Here is a 19,150-nt window from a genome sequence, read left to right as displayed (position 1 = left end):
GCATAACAAGGAATAACGGCCACAAGTTGTTGGAGAGGAGGTTTAGATTAGACATCCGCAAGAACTACTTCATGGTCAGGGCGGCCAGGAGCTGGAACCAACTTCCAAGGGAAGTGGTGCTGGCTCCTACCCTGGGGGGCTTTAACAGGAGGCTGGATGCCTACCTGGCTGGACTCATTTGAGCCCAGTTTTTCTCCTGCCCAGGCAGGGGGTTGGACTTGAAGATCTACAAGGTCCCTTCGAGCCGACTTCCGTGATTCTGTGATTCCTTCCTGAGCTTTTGGGAAGGTCTGACAGCCTATGAAGAACAGATGGGAAACTGCTTCAGCTGGTTTAGCTGAACTGGCTTGATTTAAAATTTTTGTCTGTTGTTGCATTCTGACTGCTGCATAAGGGCCCCAAGGTAATCAGAGGCCAATTTTTTATAATTAATGCATACATACATAAAATTAAAGAGAGGTTAGTGCTTTTTCACCCTGGCTCTGTCATGTTGAATGTTTCTCATGGCTGAAGTTTTGCATTGTCCAGGAAAACACAGCTCCCTCTGCTGCTATAAGGCCCTAAAACCACTAGCCAAAACCTTAACTGAAAGAGTGCAGGTCCACTTTTTAAGAGATACCTGATGGGACATACTTAAAAGTACTTTTTAGGAATGAGACATAAAAATGCACAGTTCTAGCCTTACCAATGGTGACTCCCAAATAAGCCTGTTGTCATCCGCCAAACTGATTACAGGAGGAAGGGCTGGCCCCTACCCTGTGAATACCTCAAATGGTACTATAATTTCCTGCATGCTCTAGCAACATATTACAATCCAATAATAATGACCATATGGTCAGGGTGCAAAATATAGGGGAGCTTGAAACAAGAGCACCCCTGTAAGATTTGAAAGTCATAACCGGGGGGGGGGTCTCTGATCAGATCACTCCTTCACTTAAGTGGACTTGTTAACCAATGAACTCACAGAGCCAGGGTGAAAAAGCACTAACCTCTCTTTAATTTTATACCTACATGTATATACATACATATACATACATGTATGTGTATGTATTATATGAACTCGTTTAATTTTTTTTTGCAGACCCCCACCCACCCAGTTATGAATCAAACCCTGCATACAGTGCAGTAAGGTGCACATGAAGTGCAACTACTCTTATGTAAAAGCTTATCTTGGCGAGCCTGCAATACAAACTCAAGGATGGAGAGCATGAAAACTACTCTTAGTGGTGCTTATACACTACTGCAATATTAGAAACTCATTAGGTTCAAAGCAATAACAAACTGAACTGCAAGGGAGCAAGGAGACCCTCCACCAGATCAGCACAGGAAGGTGTTACTGAGCAGTGGGCATTAAGGAAAAAGAGGATGCTCAATGAACCTACCATGGGAAACCTTGCAACGCGTGAAGTGCAACATGAAAGAAACTCCCAGAACTACAGTGCGAAGAAGCCACAGGGACCATTTAGGAAAAACATACGGAGGGACACAAGGCACGGAGCAGGGGTACAGCAATGAAAGCAGGGTAGACCATCTCTTGCCGAATATAGATCCCCAGTAATTAATTAATCTGTACTAGAAGGCTACTTCTGAGCAGCAGTCTGCTTTCAATTCTGCTTAATGATTTATGTGCAGTGCTGGCTCAATCTGATCCTCGCACTGACTTCCAAAGCCAATTTTCATTAAAATCAACCATGTGGTGTATTAGCAGGGATGATTTTTCATATTGACAAATGAATTGCAATGATTAACTGGTGTCGCCTAATAAATAAAGAAGAAGAAAAAAGAAAAAGTGCTTTTGGACTGCAAAGTGGCTAAGGAGAGTGGCAAGAAAGGCATTTCCTCCCCCCACCCCAGCTTTCTAAAAAGTTCACAACATTTAAAAAAACTTTCCTACTCTGTGCAGCAGCATTTTGATCTTCTTGGTTGTGATCTAGCCACAGCCTGGACCTTAACTAGACCAGGGCACTCCAACAACGCTGTCAGTCATTTTCATTAGAAAAAATAAGCTGGCAGAAGGGCAAGTTTTCCCCTGGAGCTTCTGTGACCCATTAGAGGAAACCAAAATCGGATCATTTTTTGAGTCATTCTTGCTTTGTGTTGTGCTTGTTGTCCTCCTCCTGCCCTTAAAAAGTCACAAAGTTACAGTTAGATTGCAATGAAGGTACTGACGTGGCAAATGGCCCTCCGCTCCACCTGTTGCCTGCCTTACCCAGTAGTGAGACCTCACCTTGCACATCCCAAGCCTAAATACATCAATTATTTCCTAGGCAGCTTGGATGGAAACAGCCCCGTCCAATAAAGCTAAACAGTTGTCTGGGGTGCGAACATGTGGAACCAGACATTTTTTTACTTTTAAAAGGCTCACTTTCCTGGTACTGTACGGATAATGAAATTCTTAAAAATCACTAAAATGATTAACATTGAAAAGCACCAGAGACTATTTAATCATCATTATTTTTTATGGTACATATAACACCTGTTGCGCACACATTCACTACAGCCTTTTCACTCGGTGAGAAGCCAGCTAGGGCAGCCAGTATAAAACCTTAATAAAAGATGCATTTCTCTGTTCAGAGGCATTACCACATCATTTCGGGCCCCTAGAACAACCACTCCATTAGTTTTAAATGCTATTACAGGGATTGGTTCTGAAGGCACCATAAAAAAAAATAAAAATAAAAAAAGGTAAAGCTTTTAGCTGCTTTTCTCTTGTAGCATTTATTTTATAGTCTTGGCAGAAGAAGAAAAAAAAACAAAAACAGCAATTTGAAGATACAAATAGGCCTAAAGTCAATGACATTAAATGGCACTATTTGGCTTTCGAAGCCTTGAGTTGCCACTATTATGAGGAACAATTGAATTTAAAGGTCCATTTCACAAATTAAAGTCTGGCTATATTTTACCATCTGGATTTTCTGCAGAAACAAAACTATTTATTGATGTCCATATACTCAAATAAATGTCCATAGCCCTTAGACAAGCTGCGATTCACTGGGTCAGCTTTAACAGGAAAACTACTCAGAACTCCTTTAATCATGCAGGGACTCTGAAAGGGGGGAAAAAAGGTTTCAAGGGGCTATAAAACAATATATAAAAGACAAAAGCAACCACGCAGAGGGAGTGTTTAGTGCCCTGCTAGAGTTACCCAGCAGGAGATAACAACTTGCTCGATGGACGTAAGTACTGCTACTCCCACCTTTGAGAAAGGGAGGCAAAAAAAGGGGGAAATGACTCCCCATCAAGGTCACACAGCCAGTCCCAGGCAAATACTAGCCCCGCTGATCATCTCCATGTAGCCACAACTCTCTGTAGGACAGAGGCGGAGGGCCTCTTACTGAGTTATTTTGGGCAGAGAGCCTCTTACTGAGTTTTGGCAAGCTATTGAGGGCCGTGTGACAGGGAGCCAGGGCAGATAAATATTAATTTTCTAAATTTTTTAGGGGTTCTGCAGGCTGGGTAGTGGCCCGCGAGCCACATTTTGCCGGTCCCTGCTCTAGGAGATAGCAGAGCCAAGCACTGAACCAACAGGAAGCATTCAGTTTGCTTCAGGCTCAGATGCCCATGCAAAATTACAATGCAGATAACCACCTCGGAAAAGCATAATCTCTTCTTTTTTTGAAGCAAGTGTAAGAATCATAACACTAGCTTGAAAGGATTTAAATAAAAATGCCACAGGGACGAAAACAATCGCAATGGGGCTAAACTGCATTTTGTTGCCTGGGAAGAGGCATTGGATAGCACCACTCAAACCAGCACATACATGCTGCAACGGCAGCATTCATGGAAATTGCCACTTGGGCCCACACCAGATCCCTGCACAAATTCCTCTTACGTAAGCCAGTTCTACAAGAAAAAAAATCCTTGCAGGGGAGAGAGAGCGGAGACCACTGTAAGATCCTGCAATATGCAATGTCGTAAACATAGCTAATAAATAATAAGAAAAAGTGATAATAAAGTACAGACCCCCATTCCTAGAGTTTACAACATTACGGGGTGGGGTGAAGAGAGAGAACAAGGAGGCTTACAACAATACGAACACGTGGATAGCTTTGGTGTATTATTGTATGTCGGTATGGGATAAACATGAAGATCAGGGTCCTCTGAACGTGACACTGGGTACATCCACATGTGCACTTTACTGTAGAGCCGATTAATTAGCTCTGAAGTAAAGCGTCACCATCTATATGCGCACCGCATGTGTATTAGGGTGCAATAAATTAATTAACTCTGCTAAAATAGTCCTTTGCATGTGTAAATGGTGACAGAGGACAGCTGGGGCATGAGGGTGCTGAAGTGCAGGGACTGCCTCCTGCAGAGCCCCAAACTGTGGCACCCTTGTGCCTCACCAGCCCCTCTGCTGCCACCACCCAGAGCCCAGGGCTGACCCCCTACACGTCCTGCCACCCCAGGGCTACTCTGCCCCAGCTCAAAGTGCTGCGGTCACAGGTGCACGTGTAAATGCTGCATTTGCACTGGAATTTATTTCTCTGCTTTAATTTTGTATGTAGATGCACCCATGGAGAGCAAAAAAGCTCCTGTTTGACTTTTCTGTGGGATCTCCAAATGTCTAGAATCGATCCGCTCCAGGAATGGAAGAAAGGAGTTGAGTGCATGTCACGGGACGCAGTTATGAGCAAGACAGCATGCGACAAAATCACAGCTGCGCACACAGGCATATCACAGCAGTGAGTAGGCATTCAACCAGATACTTTCCATGCAACACAAAAAGGTTCTACCACTTAAGCTAAGAGAAGTTCCCTATAATAATCACGGGGGATAAATGCATGCTGCTATGATTTATTATAATCCCACATGGAGCAGAAGTGTTCTAACATTTCAGTAGCTACGTATTAGTTGACACTATCACATCTTACAGATGGTAAACGGAGACACGGTGCAATTACAGGACTTTCCCACCAGCACAAAGGAAGGAGCTGCTTCAGAGCTGGAAATATAACTTAGGATCATAATTCCCTGCACTTCGCTTTCGTCACGTGACCATATGCTAAAAAAAGCATTTCTAAACAGAAGGCTTTTGACACATCGAGGAAGAGAATCTGTGGTTAAATGCTCACTTAAAACTGCACAAACAAACAGAAACACTGAACTATATCGAAAGAACTGCCTGCAAGGCTTTAACGCAGATAGGAGGAAAAACACCACAAGTCATCTGCATTTATGCTTCATTCGCACCAACTTCAAAGGAAATAATCTGAATGCTAACAATGGCAAGAGACCGCTAAACACAACTCGTGGCCACCGGCACCCAAATATAAGCCGTAAATATTTACCGGGACCCCCAGACCTCACCACCATCGCCTGTCAATGCAAACTCTCCTATTTCATCTTTCGCAACACACGACATCCCAGGTACAGATCAGTACTAAAGACCAAGGTGGAAGGATTCAGATGCTTTAAAAAAAATTAATGCAAAGAGAGGTGGGGTCGAGTGGGGGGAGAGGAATCATCATTCTCCTCTTGCTCTTTTCAGGTTAACACTTGCCACTATTTGATTTTGTTGCAGTCATACCCAGCATGCCAGCTCCAACAGCTGCCTAACCAACATAGCCATTTCATTCAGCCAGCTTTCACAAAAAAACCCCAAAAAACCAAAAAAAAAAAAAAACCCCCCACCATGCACACGCACACGGGCTCTGGCTCTGGCTCCTTGGCAGCAGATAAATAAGAAAAAGGCAGGAAACACCAGTCCGCTTTCCATTCAGCCTCCAACAGCAAGTTCAAAGGATTCAAAATCCAGAACAAGAGTGTCTCTTTCCGTTTCACATTCCCACCGGGCCACCTTGCTTCAAAAATCATTTCAACCCAATGAAAGGGTGGGAAAGGTGCATTTAGGGGCAAAAAAATTAAGTTACATAAACCAACTCCCAGCCACAGATCAAAAAAAGCTGAATGGCAGCTCAGCAATTTAGCTAGAATCGGAGCACACGGGAAGTCTAACCGCATGGCTGGTTATTTCAAATACATTTACGTGGGATGGGATGGGATGGGATGGGGAGAAATTAAACAAAAATTTTTGTAATTTTTAGATAATACAAAAATCCAGCAGTTATACGCATGCTATCCAGAGGCTATTCTGTTTATTTCTCTGTAACCAGAGGCTATTCTGTTTATTTCTCTGTAAACAGACAATATAATTATAATTCAAACCAAGTGTCAAACTTACGTACATTTGAATTAATTACATGATTTGTAATTGAATATTGTGTATTTGTCCGTGTTTAAATATAGGCATCATTCATATGCTTGGAATGTATTGATCTGTTGTTTAGACACACATGTACGCACGCATATGCGCAGTGATACCCAGTACGCCAACTGCTTAATATTCAGAAAAAAAGGAGAAAAGCCTTTACTAGTTGCCCTGTATTTTCTTACACGCCACATAAGACATGCACCATGTTTGGAGAAAGCAGAATGCAAACTTTTCCAGAGTCATGGCTGAATCCTGCCCATGGCGGGGGATCCTGACTGCATGGCTGAATCCCGACGGGTGCTACTCATGCGAAAACTGCAGGTTTAATTCCCTCAGCCAAAATCTGCTCCCAACTCAGCAGTGGCTCTGAGAGGGTAAAAAAAAAGGAGCGCTGCAAAGCTCCCTCCACTCCAGCAGCCCCTACAGGCTCCCTATGCTTCCACCCCAGCACAGAAATCAGCTTTCCCACTTAAAACATGCACCCCAATTTTGGAGGGCATATTTTTGGGGCAAAGCCGTGTGTGGTACATGAATAAATATGGTATGTAAAGCACATATTAGGGCCTATCCATGCACTGACCAGACTTGCAGAGTCTCTGCCCCATCAATGCGGTCATCTAAGCACCTTATGTTCTTTAATGTCCTTCTCTGCACAACACTGCTGAGGTCAGGATAGCGTCTTGTTCCCATTTTAAAGGTGGACAACTGAGACCCAAACAGAACGAGTAACTAGCACATGGCTCCCCATGGTAGTCTGTGGTTAAGGAAGGAGCCAAGTCTAAATCTCCAAATCTCCAGGTTGCCACCACAGCCACTGAACTATCCTTCCTCTTATATTTAAATTTTTTAAAAAATTGGGGTTCAGACCTGATGATCTGTTAAAGCCCCTTCCGACCCTAAGTACTAGATAATTGTAGAGAATTAGAGGTTTGAAGGGTAATTAGGTGAAATGACAAGGTGAATAGAGGGACTGGGAGGGAAAGGTGGCTGCCTGGAGCAATGCAATACGCACACAGACTTCCCATGAGAGGGTCCACTCCCAAAATATTGAAGGATGATATTTTTTTTCCAGGGGAAGAATTTATTAAATCCCTGAAAAACTACGTTCTTGTGATTAAAAGCAGGGAACTGGTAGCCTTCAAATTTTTAGAGCTAGCCTGGCACTGCCTTGTACCATGTATCCTAACGGACTTTAATAAATCTCTTGGTACTCCAATTTCACATTTCAATCATATGGACTAAATAAAACCAGATTATCCAAATCTGAGATTAGAAATTTTAGATATACCTCTCAAATCTGTATAACAAAACATCTTTGATGAGCCAAAAGTTTCAGATTCACCTCTCTCCATGAGACGCTCATCGGAGGATTTTCATGTGCAGAGTGATACACCCCATGCTGAGGTGTGAAGAGAGTTAATTAATTGATGCCTGTAAAGGACTTGAAAGCTATCACATAAAAGGTGCCATGGAAGTACTAAGTATTAGTATTACACAGTATGCAATTACTACTAATATACCTGACAAGCAAGTGTTTCCGGACCCAACCAGACAAAATATACCTCTGTTTTTCTTTGCTGCAGATTCCAATTACAGCAGGTTTTTTTCTGGAATTCCATGAAAAAAGCAAAACATTTTCAATAGGAATGAGGCTAGAACTGATAAGGAATTGTCTGTTTAAATAAATAAATAAATAAATAAAAAATCATTTGGCCACAGAAGGAAGTTTCTGCAAAATTGAAATTTTCCACAGTAAAATCTTGACTTATTTTTTAAAATTTTCTGCCAGAGAAATATTTCATTTATATTACATGGTAGGCCAGTGAAACCTAAAGTGGAATATTCTATTTTGTTGAAATGATTTGAAATGGAATATTTTGCATCAATTCAATCAAAACAATTCAACTGACTCGAAAGGAAACATTTGGGGGGCAGTTCAAGCAGACACGAAAGGTCAGGTAGGGAATAAGGTTAAACATGTCCAAATGCGGGGGGAGGAGGAAATGGGGGATAAAGATGTGTCATTTCTGAAAAGTACTTCCAAATTGACATATTTTTTAAAACAGAATTGGGATAGATAAAACACATGTTTAGATATGGAATATGAGCAGCATTGCAATTTTGTATTTATGCCTTCCTGGAAATGTGAGCACAAAGGGCACCTATACACATGCCAGACGTCTGCGCCAACTCGTGCTAATTGGCATGTGTCGGAGCAGACTCAATTAACTGAGTCAATTAATTGAGTCTGCTGGAGCATGCCAACTGGCACACTCCAGCAAGCTCCATGTCATGTGAATTCAGGCTCCCCGCGCTTCAAAATGGTGGCGGGGGTGCTTTAACTAAAGTTAGCCATGCCACTACTGGTGGTCATCCCATCAACTCAAACTAACGACCAGGAAAGCAGTCTGTGGCAGAAACGAGTTTCACTCTGTATCTGAGCCACCGCACTGTGCCTGAAGAACAGGACGGCTACCCGCGGTCCTCGTCCCAACGCTTGGGGTTGTGCAGGCTTCTGGACTGTGGACTGCTCATCGCCTTGAGGATGAATGCAAGAAATCTTGAATTCAATTCAGTGCATCATGGACGCATCTGTTTCCCGCTCTGAACTCATATGGTGCAGTAACAGGAACTTTTTTCCATGTCAGATCTGCAGAGTATACACCATGAACATGCCTTATGGTAAAAAAAATCCGTTTTCAGCGGGTGCGCGGGCACCCGTTCCACTGGTATTTGGACACGAGTTTGTCGAGTAACAATACTGCAAAAATTATGCCAAACGCCATGTTTACATGCAATGAATGAGATCAGAAGATACAAGCATCATTCTTGGGTTATGTTCCCACTGCCATTCCCAATGTTCATTAGACACAGCTGTGGCTTGAAGAGACTACCCTAAAGAGCTGGAGATTTCATTGCACTTTTTGCAACCTAGCCTGCTGAGATTGCCAATGAAGACCCTGCTCGGCGATGACAACTTACAGGTGACAGGAAAAGTCTGGGTTCCTTCTGAAACAAAGTCATGTAACTGCCCATCACAATTCAGTTCCTGGTCCTTGTTTTATAAAGACTGTCTGAACAAACACAGCTCAGGCATTGGCAGTGGACCAGTCCCCGCTGTCACAAGCACGGAGCTGGTCTTGCAATACTGTCATTTATGTAAAAAGCATTTCAGAGGCCTGTTTTTTTCTACTCCATGAATTTGTATGACAACGCACAAGCATTGGCACAGAAGCCTTTTGGGGGAAGTTTACCCTTGGAAAGCTCTGGGGTTAGCTAGATGTTATCGCCTGTTAACAAATACCTGCATCGCGCAGGTATCGAATTTATGCCCAATTAGTTACTGTGCAGTAACACACGTGTAGATGTTCCTGCCCAGGGCAGGAGGCCGGACTTGATGATCTGTTCAGGTCCCTTCTGACCCTATGAACTATGAAGCTATGAAAAGACGGCAAAAAGAAGCAAGCCACAAAGGCATCTCAGCCATGCGAAATCTTCAGAAAGACATGCTTGCATTTCAGGCACTAGAAAAGTTGCTTGAGGTTGGAAAGTGTTGGAGTTCTCTTTCAAATACTTACCTGGCTTTATTTATTTAATTTGTTTTAATATCTGCTGGGCTCCATGTTTTATTACAGAGGCCTACTTACCCGGCTGCAGAAGCACACGTGGCATGCTCCACGAGACGAGACGAGACGAGACGTGTTGGACCAGTGATAAACCGAGGACACCCTAACTTCTTATTCTGAATTTCCCAACACACTTCCTCCGTGGCCGTTAGCCACATCTCAGACACCAAATACTGCACCTGCTTTCTTCAGGCAGCTGCTGGGAAGATGTGCTGATGTTTGCAAAGAGCTTTGACGATGCAAGTAACTAATAACCTGCTATCAACTAGCAGCAAAGTGAAAGTTACAGGTTAAAAAAAAAAAATAGCTTCTCCCTTCTCTCCGGTACTCACCGTGGGCAGGTTTGAAACCTGTGATCAGACTAGGACTTTCTGTGCAATGTATCGCTGACATTTGCACCTTAGTTAGGGTTGCACTGATTTTGCTCCAGAGGAAGGAGGAGCTGAAGAGATATGAAATTTATGACAAGCTGTTTGATTTCCAGTATAGATGAGGCATGTTTGAAAACTCAAACCTTGACTGATCGGATGTACTGCATTCTTTGACAGACAATATAAGATGAATGTATCACATATTAGGAGTTTTTGGCGAGCGCGTGTTTGTGTGGGAGGTAGGGGTACTTTATTTGCTGTCACAGGAAGTGAGCAGACTTACCTTAAGGTTTTTATAAACTGTCATCTCTAATCAGACACAGACTGTAAGATTGTCAGCTCTCATAAAGCATTTAAAACAAAAAAAAAAAGACGACGCATAAAGAGTGATTCTCACCCCCCCAACACACACGTACCTCATTTTCGCAATGACCTGAATCACAACTAACCCTCTTCCTAGCAATGTCACAACAAGATTTTTGAAATGTGTCTTTGTAATTCAGCCACACAGACTTCATGAGAGCTTGTCAAAGGAAGGAGAGTTAGGATGCGCCTACAAGAAGCATTCATTCCTGGTGTTGACAGATATAAAGTACTAAATGTCAACAGCAAGGGACTCATCAACTAAATGTCTTCTAAATACTCATTAAACCAGAGGGAGGAAAAATTCACTAGGTGGATGTCAAATTGCTCGCTTAAGATTTTGTCGCCTGAGACCGAGGTCAATCGAAGTAAACATCTAGTATAAACGCAGCCGCATAAAATGTTCATCAACGCTATTCTCAAATGAGCATTACCAATGCCAAAATAAAGATTTGAATATTAAGCACCACTTTTAACATACTAAGAATCAGAAGTTAAGATCTTCTGAGTCCTAAATCCTGCCTGTCATCACCTTATCATTGAGCCCGGGTGCGTTATAGTCGTTCTATTTTAATTTACTCAATGGGCAAGCAGGGATAATACCCATCTCCTGCAAATGGTGCTTAGCATGACTAATATTTGTACAGGGCTTCAAGTATACAAGCAACTATAAAGGAGATGTCTTCAGACAAATCAGAAACAGTTTTATTCTTGACAAATAAATGCTTTTTAAAAATCCCCATGGCTGCTAGTACACATTGACGTATATAATGGGATCTGATTCCCAAGCCCAATAACTGCACCTTCTGCTATGCCACACGAGCACGACAGGAGATGAGATCTGGGGATCAGTGATCACACAGATCCCAATCATGTCATTTTTACCTGCCAGCACAAGGGGGAGCTTGGGATCATAATCCTGAGCTCTCTGCCCACCTGCAAGTTGAAAGCCAGGTGCCTATAAGGTTGGGGTGGGGGCCAGCAATCAGCTAACTGAGACTGCACCAAGGTCTTGAACTGGCCCTGGTGCAATTAGGAGCTGGGGCTAATAATCTGCTGATTGTAAGCCCTGGACCCACTACACGTTCGGTGCAATACAAACTAGCCACAAAAATATTCTTCGTTATAAGTTCAATACATAGACAGTATATGTTCATTATACATAGAACATTTTTACAGATGATTTGCCATTTTACAAGGCCTTCGATTAGGTGCACATGTAACGCCCTTGCCATTTGTGCCATAATTAATGCTAATTGAGGCATTAAATGTAGCAGGGACCAGAGAAGTTAAAACTTAGCAAGGAAATGTTTACAGTTGAAAACAAAATCTTAGTTTATTAAATAAGAGATTTTAAAACCTGCTTTTCCTGTCCTATTAAACGGGTTTGCTTGTTTGCTGAACGCATTCAGCTTGAACCATGAAATTAGAGGGGTCAGTTCCATTTTGGCTTAATTTTAATTTTCTGGTCGCTAAGCACCGTGCAATGCCATTATGCACATTTCTCTGGAAGTCCAGAGAAATGCTTCTTGAAGTTAGCTCATACATTTTCATTCAAATACCAGTTGGTAAAAGCCCAAATTTGGGGCCTGAAATGACTCAACATCATTACTATAATAATTCAAATATCAAAAATACTTTCCTAACATTTAGGACAACATATAATGTGTTGTAAAAGCATTAAATAATAATATATATTACAAAACACCAACGTTTTCATGTTCCCTCATTTATAAGTCATGTGTATAATAGCATCCTCAGTAACATGAAATATTAAAGCAGGTTTATAGTATACACCTACAACACATTACGGCATGATTCCTTTAAAACTATTTCTCTGAAACATTAATAATTAAAGCTTTATAAATATTACCTTAATGTAAAGCATTATCAATAAACTACTGACAGTTTCTTAATTATGCACGTGCATTCTTTTGTTTGAGTGACACAGTCGAACGTTTAAATTGCTACCAGCTTGCACTCCTGTCCAGATGTTCAAAGTCGCCTGAGTGACCATTATGAACTGAACAGAAAAGTTGGTTGCAATTATTTCTAATTCTGAGCCTAATACATACACATACATATATTGACACGCCTATTTTACATACTATCTACCAGATTTCCCAGCATGGTTGGCGTCAATAGGCGGCATGAGTAGACAGTCACACTTTAGGTTTTGTCCCTAAAAGGGGAAACGGCACATACTCGGCCAGCACGATAATGTACCCATATACATCTCTTAAAAAAATCCAACGTTCCCTGGGTAACTGAATGGATGACAAAGTCAGTGTAAGCCAAGCACGGCTGCTTTAAAATCCCGGGCCTTATTTAAATGTCCTTATTTTAAAATTTCTCCCCTGCAAATCAAAGCAAGAAAAAGTTACCTAGCAGCGATTTGGAAATCTCTCCTTTCATTCATGCACTCAAACACTAAGGTGTAGCTTTACACAGCAAACGCACCACCACCATATAATCAAGATGGCAGGCTCCTATTTATTATTTCTTTTCACTTTAAGCCACAATTGCTCTTTTACTATTCATTCCTAGTAATTGCACACAATGATTACCATCACCGATACCAGGCTGCAATCTTTCCTTGCAGGCAGGCAGCTAGTTTTCCATCTGACAGACACCGTCCATCAGAAGGGCAGGTAAACTGGGGTGCCAAGACAGCTTAGAGCTTCTCTACCCTATCTCCTCCTATGGATACAGGCTTGCTAGGAAGTGACTGTCCCTTCAAGGCTGATGAGCATTTTGTTCCTTGTTCCATCGCGCAACCCTGTTAATTGCTGCCTGATCCTAATGGAGTGTGGCTGATATGAATAAAAAAGGGAAACCCTTGCAGCCTTGAGACCCCGCATCCAAATGGCGCTCAGCTGCATAAGGATCAACTGCGTCTCACAATTGGAAATGCTGTTATCCCCTACATCTCCAGCTCCCTCCTGTCCCTCCCCCACAGCCTCAAGACTGCAGACATCTGTTCTTCAATTGTCTGGTAATAAACATACTCGATAAAGCATATGTAAAATGATTATTACCCTGAAGAGCCAAGTGTCTTTCAAATGCCAGCTGAAACAAAAAAATTAAAAAAAAACCCCAAAAAACCCTTCCATCACGAAACAAATGTTACAACAGATATCACTCAGGCTGCTAAGATTTCATAATGCAAAGGGCTTTGGATATGGTCCACCACATTTCCTTGCAATGGTGGGAGACGGTAGTCCACAAACCAACCCCACTTATGCCCAAGCCCATTAGCAACTCGAACAGACACCAGTTACTAGTGGTGGATGAAGAGAGCAACCGGATTCTTTCATGGAGCCAACTTTTATACTTCACTACCTCCCACAGTATGTAATTAAGGAAAATCAGATGTGTATTCCTCTTCAATTTGTAAATGCAATTAGTTTTCATATATTGAAAGCCTGATGGAAAAAAAAAATCTATTCCCAGCAATCAACCCTTTTGAATACCCACTTGCCTCTGAAAAAATCTACTATTCATTTATTATGTGGGAGGTGGTATCATTAAATGCTGGTAATTAATCTGGGGCTTGGTGCGCATCTCATTTTCTCCTGGTGGAAATTGGGACCCACGCTCCTTAGGGGCACTGAATCTCCCTTCCCAATTCTAGCTTGCTACTCCACGTGAATGCTAAGTCAGGCAGGCAGGATTTGGGAAAGATTTGCACACTTGTCCTCTTTGACATTTTGAAGGTAGCATTGTGTCTGGGGTAATAGGATGCAAGACCTTGGAAGCAAAATTAAAAAAAAAATGCATTTGTTATTTTTCAAGTGGGGTTTTACTCTACATACAAATGGCACCTTCTTATCCAACACATCTTCTCCTTTCACATATTCAGATTGATTTCTGTTGATCTGATTGATTAAAAGAAGCGCTCGAGGCTTTTAATTCTTTGTAGTCCTACAAAGCTGACGTAGGTTCAATGAAAGCCCAGTGAAGTCAACATCAGTGGGCTTTGGATCAAGATGTGATCCTCTCATATGAGGAGGGAGGAACCCAACCTACTTTTCAGAGCCCAACTTCAAGAGCGGTCAACAGAAAAAAATATATAATCTGAGCGTATTTTACTGAGAAATCACCGAAATGCAGCAAGTGTGGAGTCCACGGATACCATTTATAAAGGGCCACCCTTTGGAGCAGACACACAAAACGAGAGATTAATTCAAACCCAGGGATAGGAGAGCGGGAAGGTTATGGTTTGCAACTCTTCACACAAGATTCAGCTCAGCAGGATATTAAGTGATAGTACACTCAAAACAGTGAAACATAAGCCTGGAGTGTTACATCATCAGATCAGTCGACGCCGTTTCGACTCAGTGCTTCCACAGTCAATAAGTGCTTGAATAAAGAACAGCTAGCATCCCCGTTTTTAAAACTTTCCTAACTTAATATAAATAAGGGGAAAAAAATTCCACTTTCAAATAAAATATCATTTTTTTTAAATCCAGATAAATATACCAACTTTGATACCCACAAAGAGTGGCTTGCGATGATCACAGGGATTAATAATGAATGGGAAAATTAAAGTAACAAAAAATAAGCATTTCTAAAACAGATACCTCTATGATAGGAAGGGATTTCATATGAGAAAGTATAGGATAAGGTACCAAAGTCAGGAAAAGATGTAGCAATTGTAACATTTTGCGCTGCGATTTCTTCCAAAGGATAATGATATTTCATCAAAACCTCATCAAATCTGCTCTTTTTGTCAAGGATGACGGTCTAGGGCCAGTGGTCAAATTACTAACCTGGCAAAGCGGCTTGCTGGTAGTAAGAAAAGCTTACATGTGACTTGTATTTTTTCCCCAAATGCCTTAAAGCTTTTTTCTTTTCCTTATTACTGGGAGGTGGGGTTATGCAAAAGTCAATCCTGCCATCTTCCCAAAAAACCTGTACTTTGGAAACCAATGCCTTTCCACCCCAGGCACCTTTGATCTAGGTTTTGACGAGGCAGCTCTCACGCACACATCGGGGTTCAGAACGGCCATTTAGACCCAAAACAGCCGGGTCTCCTGCAAACCTATTTGTTCTCCTGATGGATATGGGTAGCAGCATTACACTAAACAAATCTTATTATTAAAACCTCTTCCCCTCCTGGCACAGGCCTCCCTGTGCAGTGCACTGGGGTAAGAAAAGGCTAATGCATGCCACAAAGCCATTCTTCCTTTCCTACCATTACTGATGTCCTTCTCCAGAAAAGTAAGCTAAGGTGCTGCACATGCCGTCTTTTCCATTGGGTGACGGGCATATTGTACTCCGAGATCTTTCAATCATAAATCTTGCTGTAACAGCTTTTGTGACACAAATTATTTCCGCTGCCTACCCATCATGCTGGTAATGAAACCGGAGCGTATCATGAAAATTGTTATTCAAAACGTGTCATCTTTTTGACCAGGTGGGGTGGCGGTAGGAGGGTCAGCTGGGAGTGAAAGGAAGAGGGGAGAAAAAGGGAAAATAAGATTCTCATTTCATCTCAACAGCTCGTAGAGTGTCAGCAATAAAATAATATCTGATTGCTGGTGACAAGCCAACAGAGTCACTAAAGATGAAGAGTTAGGACTGTATACCAAAGTGAAGTGCTCGCTCTGAAGAGTACATTACTTACACTAAAGTGGCTGATGCCTTTATGAAATATGCTTTAGCAAGCTAAGGCTTCGTTCTGTGGTAGTTATTAATTATCACTAATTCATTAAAGGGGGACTCCAAATGCATAGCAAACCTTCTTGTCAAAAGAAAGGGAAGAAAAAAACAAAAACAAAAACAGCATTGAAGTTTGCAATCAATATTTCTTCCAATTTAACTGAGCCGGGGGGAGAATAAATTGTTTTAACGAAAATAACCTAATCTATTTATTGCTACAGGCTCACAGTAAAACTCTCACATAAATGATTTGGATACATACAGCCTCTTCCATTCACCTCCCTCCAGAGCCGCCTAACAAATCTTAATTAGTAAATCTAGCTGTCACATGTACTGCAAGGATGTATAAAAAAGAGAATGTATTACGCATGTAGAAGGTGTATTATCTCCAGTTAATAACTGGGGATCCTTGGGTACAGAAATGTTTGGCGACCTGCCGAAGAACATTCAGCAAGTCAGTGGCAAAGGCAGTGCTAAAACGCTGGCATCCCATCTCGACCCCCTGCCCGAATCCCCCAGCTGCGCTGCGTCTCCGGAGCACAAACGCAAATTGAAAGTAAGTGTCTATGATCTGTAGCCCTGTATTTGCTTCAGGGCAAGGAACATGCTTTCCGCTGCATCTCTGACCCAGAGAAACGATGAATGACTACAGCTCTCACCGACTTCAAAAGCAATCAGGGCGTTCCCCTCAACTCGTGATCAGATCCCAAATTGGTGGCAGAAATGTACATGGACATAAGTGATTTTTAAAAGTAAGTTATGGGGGGGAGGAAGGAAATGCTCTTGTTCTGGGTCTGTTTCGCTAGCAACTGGGGAGAAAAGCAGGCAACGCCATAGAAGTGGGAATCCTGCAAGGAAACGAGACGTGAGCAAGGAGCTGGTGGGCAGAGAAAACAGACCTGATGTTCCTCTCCGTTGAGGATGAAAAGAAAATTAATCAGCAAGTCGCAGGGTGGAAAGAACGAGATTAAATCTGAACAGTGCTGTAACAACCCTCCCATTACCAACCACCACAGCTCACGTATTTTTAAGTTCGAAGGGCCCTCAATGAGTTTTCAGCTGAGACTTTCTAATGTGTTTTAGAAAACTGGTGCTGCACTTCCGACCCCAGACTTAATTTGCAGTCCATAAATTGGACCTGTTTATCAAGGAATTAACTTACCTAGGAGCACATAAAATATTCCTTTGGCTTTTATTAAGCATAATGGACAGCAAATCATAAGCAATTTGCGACAACTACTCCTAAACTTTTCCCAGCTCTGATCAATAATGAATTACACTGTTTGATGTGAAAGGGGTCGAACAAGCCAGGAAGCCCAGCAGGAATGCTAGCAAGTTTTAAGAGGTAAAGTGCATATCTACAACAATGGTACCTGGGCTCTTGCTATTTATTTTTCTTTTACATATGAAGAAAACCTTTATAGCGAGAACATAAATACACGAATATATCATTATTGCGGTTAGATTTGTCTCCGAAACCACGACCCCCATTTGAAACAACACACAAGCCCTCTTGGTTAAAGTAAGTGGTTTCTACTTGCTCCTATTATTTTCTTTTATCTACAGATGTACAGAGCAATCTTACCTGAGTAATGGATGGAAGATGACTGTAATGTTTCTGGCCCCTGGTTTGCAGACAAACTTTGATCCACCACCTTCAATTAAATTATCGTCAGGTCCTCCTAGAAAACGATCATTTAAAAGAAAAACAAGTAAGTTTTCAAGCTGGTTCCACACATGCCTCGTATAAAAATTCACTATTGCCCAAAGCAAATATTGTATATAAACTCACTAGTGCCCAAAGCAAATATTTAGGCATTACGCCCCCAGTCTTCACATACATCATGTATAGTGATGGATCAGTGCTCTGAATACCACACTCTACTTCCCTTATTTTATTTGAATAGGCAAGATTTTGAATGTACCATACATATCTCACTCCCTGCAACAAACAACTTAGAGATGCTTCTCTCCTTGTTATTCAAAACGGTATTGGTCAAGAGATGGTTCTCGAGGAGGGGTGCTCAGATCCAGCCCCCAGTGCCGCGTGGGCTCTCCACAGGCCACAGCCCTGCTTGCTACAGCAGGCACGCAGGGCATTGCCGCCCCTCGTCCTGGAGCGTGGAGGTAGGCAGAGGCAGCATGGCATCCCAGTCATGGCATGCAGGGCTGGGCAGAGATGGCACAGGGCCTGATACAGGAGCACAAGGGCAACGCCAGGCCCAATTCCAGCGCACAGGGTCTCATCCAGTGCACGAACCAGCCCCACACTGTTCATTTGGCCCATGGGACCAAAACAATGAGCACCACTGATCTAGAGGACTGAGGGTATCTGAGCCCCAATTTCTAATCTAATTGTTGCAGCTGAACTCAATGATTTGCCCAAGGTCACAAGACAACCATTCTGTGCTTCAGTTCATTCAGGTATCGACCTGGACCCAATTATCCATGTTGTGAGAGACGCTATGGTATTATTAGGATTCAGCACTCCTTAAAATCCCACTTTCAACTACAGATGAGGGACTAAGACGCAGAACTAAAGTGACTTCCCCACCCAGACTGCATCAGTCCTCCGTATGTGAGGACAGAGAACTGAACCCTTCTGACCCTACAAACCAGGAAACTACGAAACCCTGGGCTTCCAGTTCATGTCCTATGACAATACCATCCTCTCTCAATGGCCTGAGCACTTCTATTGCTTGAGCTAAAGACCCTTATTCCTGCAAAAAGAGACACTACCTGCCTTGAAGAGATTTCATAGATTTCATAGACATCAGGGCTGGAAGGGACCTCGGGAGACCGTCGAGTCCAGCCCCCTGCCCAAAGGGCAGGAAGGCAGCTGGGGTCATAGGATCCCGGCAAGATAAGCATCCAATTTGCTCTTGAAGGTGTTCAATGTAGGTGCTTGAACC

General features: G+C 42.4%; 1 protein-coding gene across 2 annotated transcripts in view; it reads right to left on the bottom strand.

Annotated features, from left to right (window-relative positions):
- EXOC4 (exocyst complex component 4) overlaps positions 1-19,150 on the bottom strand; it is a 568,367-nt gene that overhangs the window by 284,171 nt on the left and 265,046 nt on the right. For both annotated transcript variants that reach the window (XM_019543773.1, XM_019543775.1), the window contains exon 10: positions 17,824-17,920. In XM_019543773.1, coding sequence (XP_019399318.1) covers positions 17,824-17,920 — 97 coding nt within the window. The remainder of the gene's footprint in view (positions 1-17,823; positions 17,921-19,150) is intronic.

This window comes from Crocodylus porosus, unplaced genomic scaffold (genome assembly GCF_001723895.1).
Source record: "Crocodylus porosus isolate Cpor-Errol unplaced genomic scaffold, CroPor_comp1, whole genome shotgun sequence".
In the NCBI taxonomy this organism is placed as follows: Eukaryota; Metazoa; Chordata; order Crocodylia; family Crocodylidae; genus Crocodylus; species Crocodylus porosus.
Note: the sequence above shows the minus strand (reverse complement) of the source record. Positions and strands in the feature narration are given on the sequence as shown.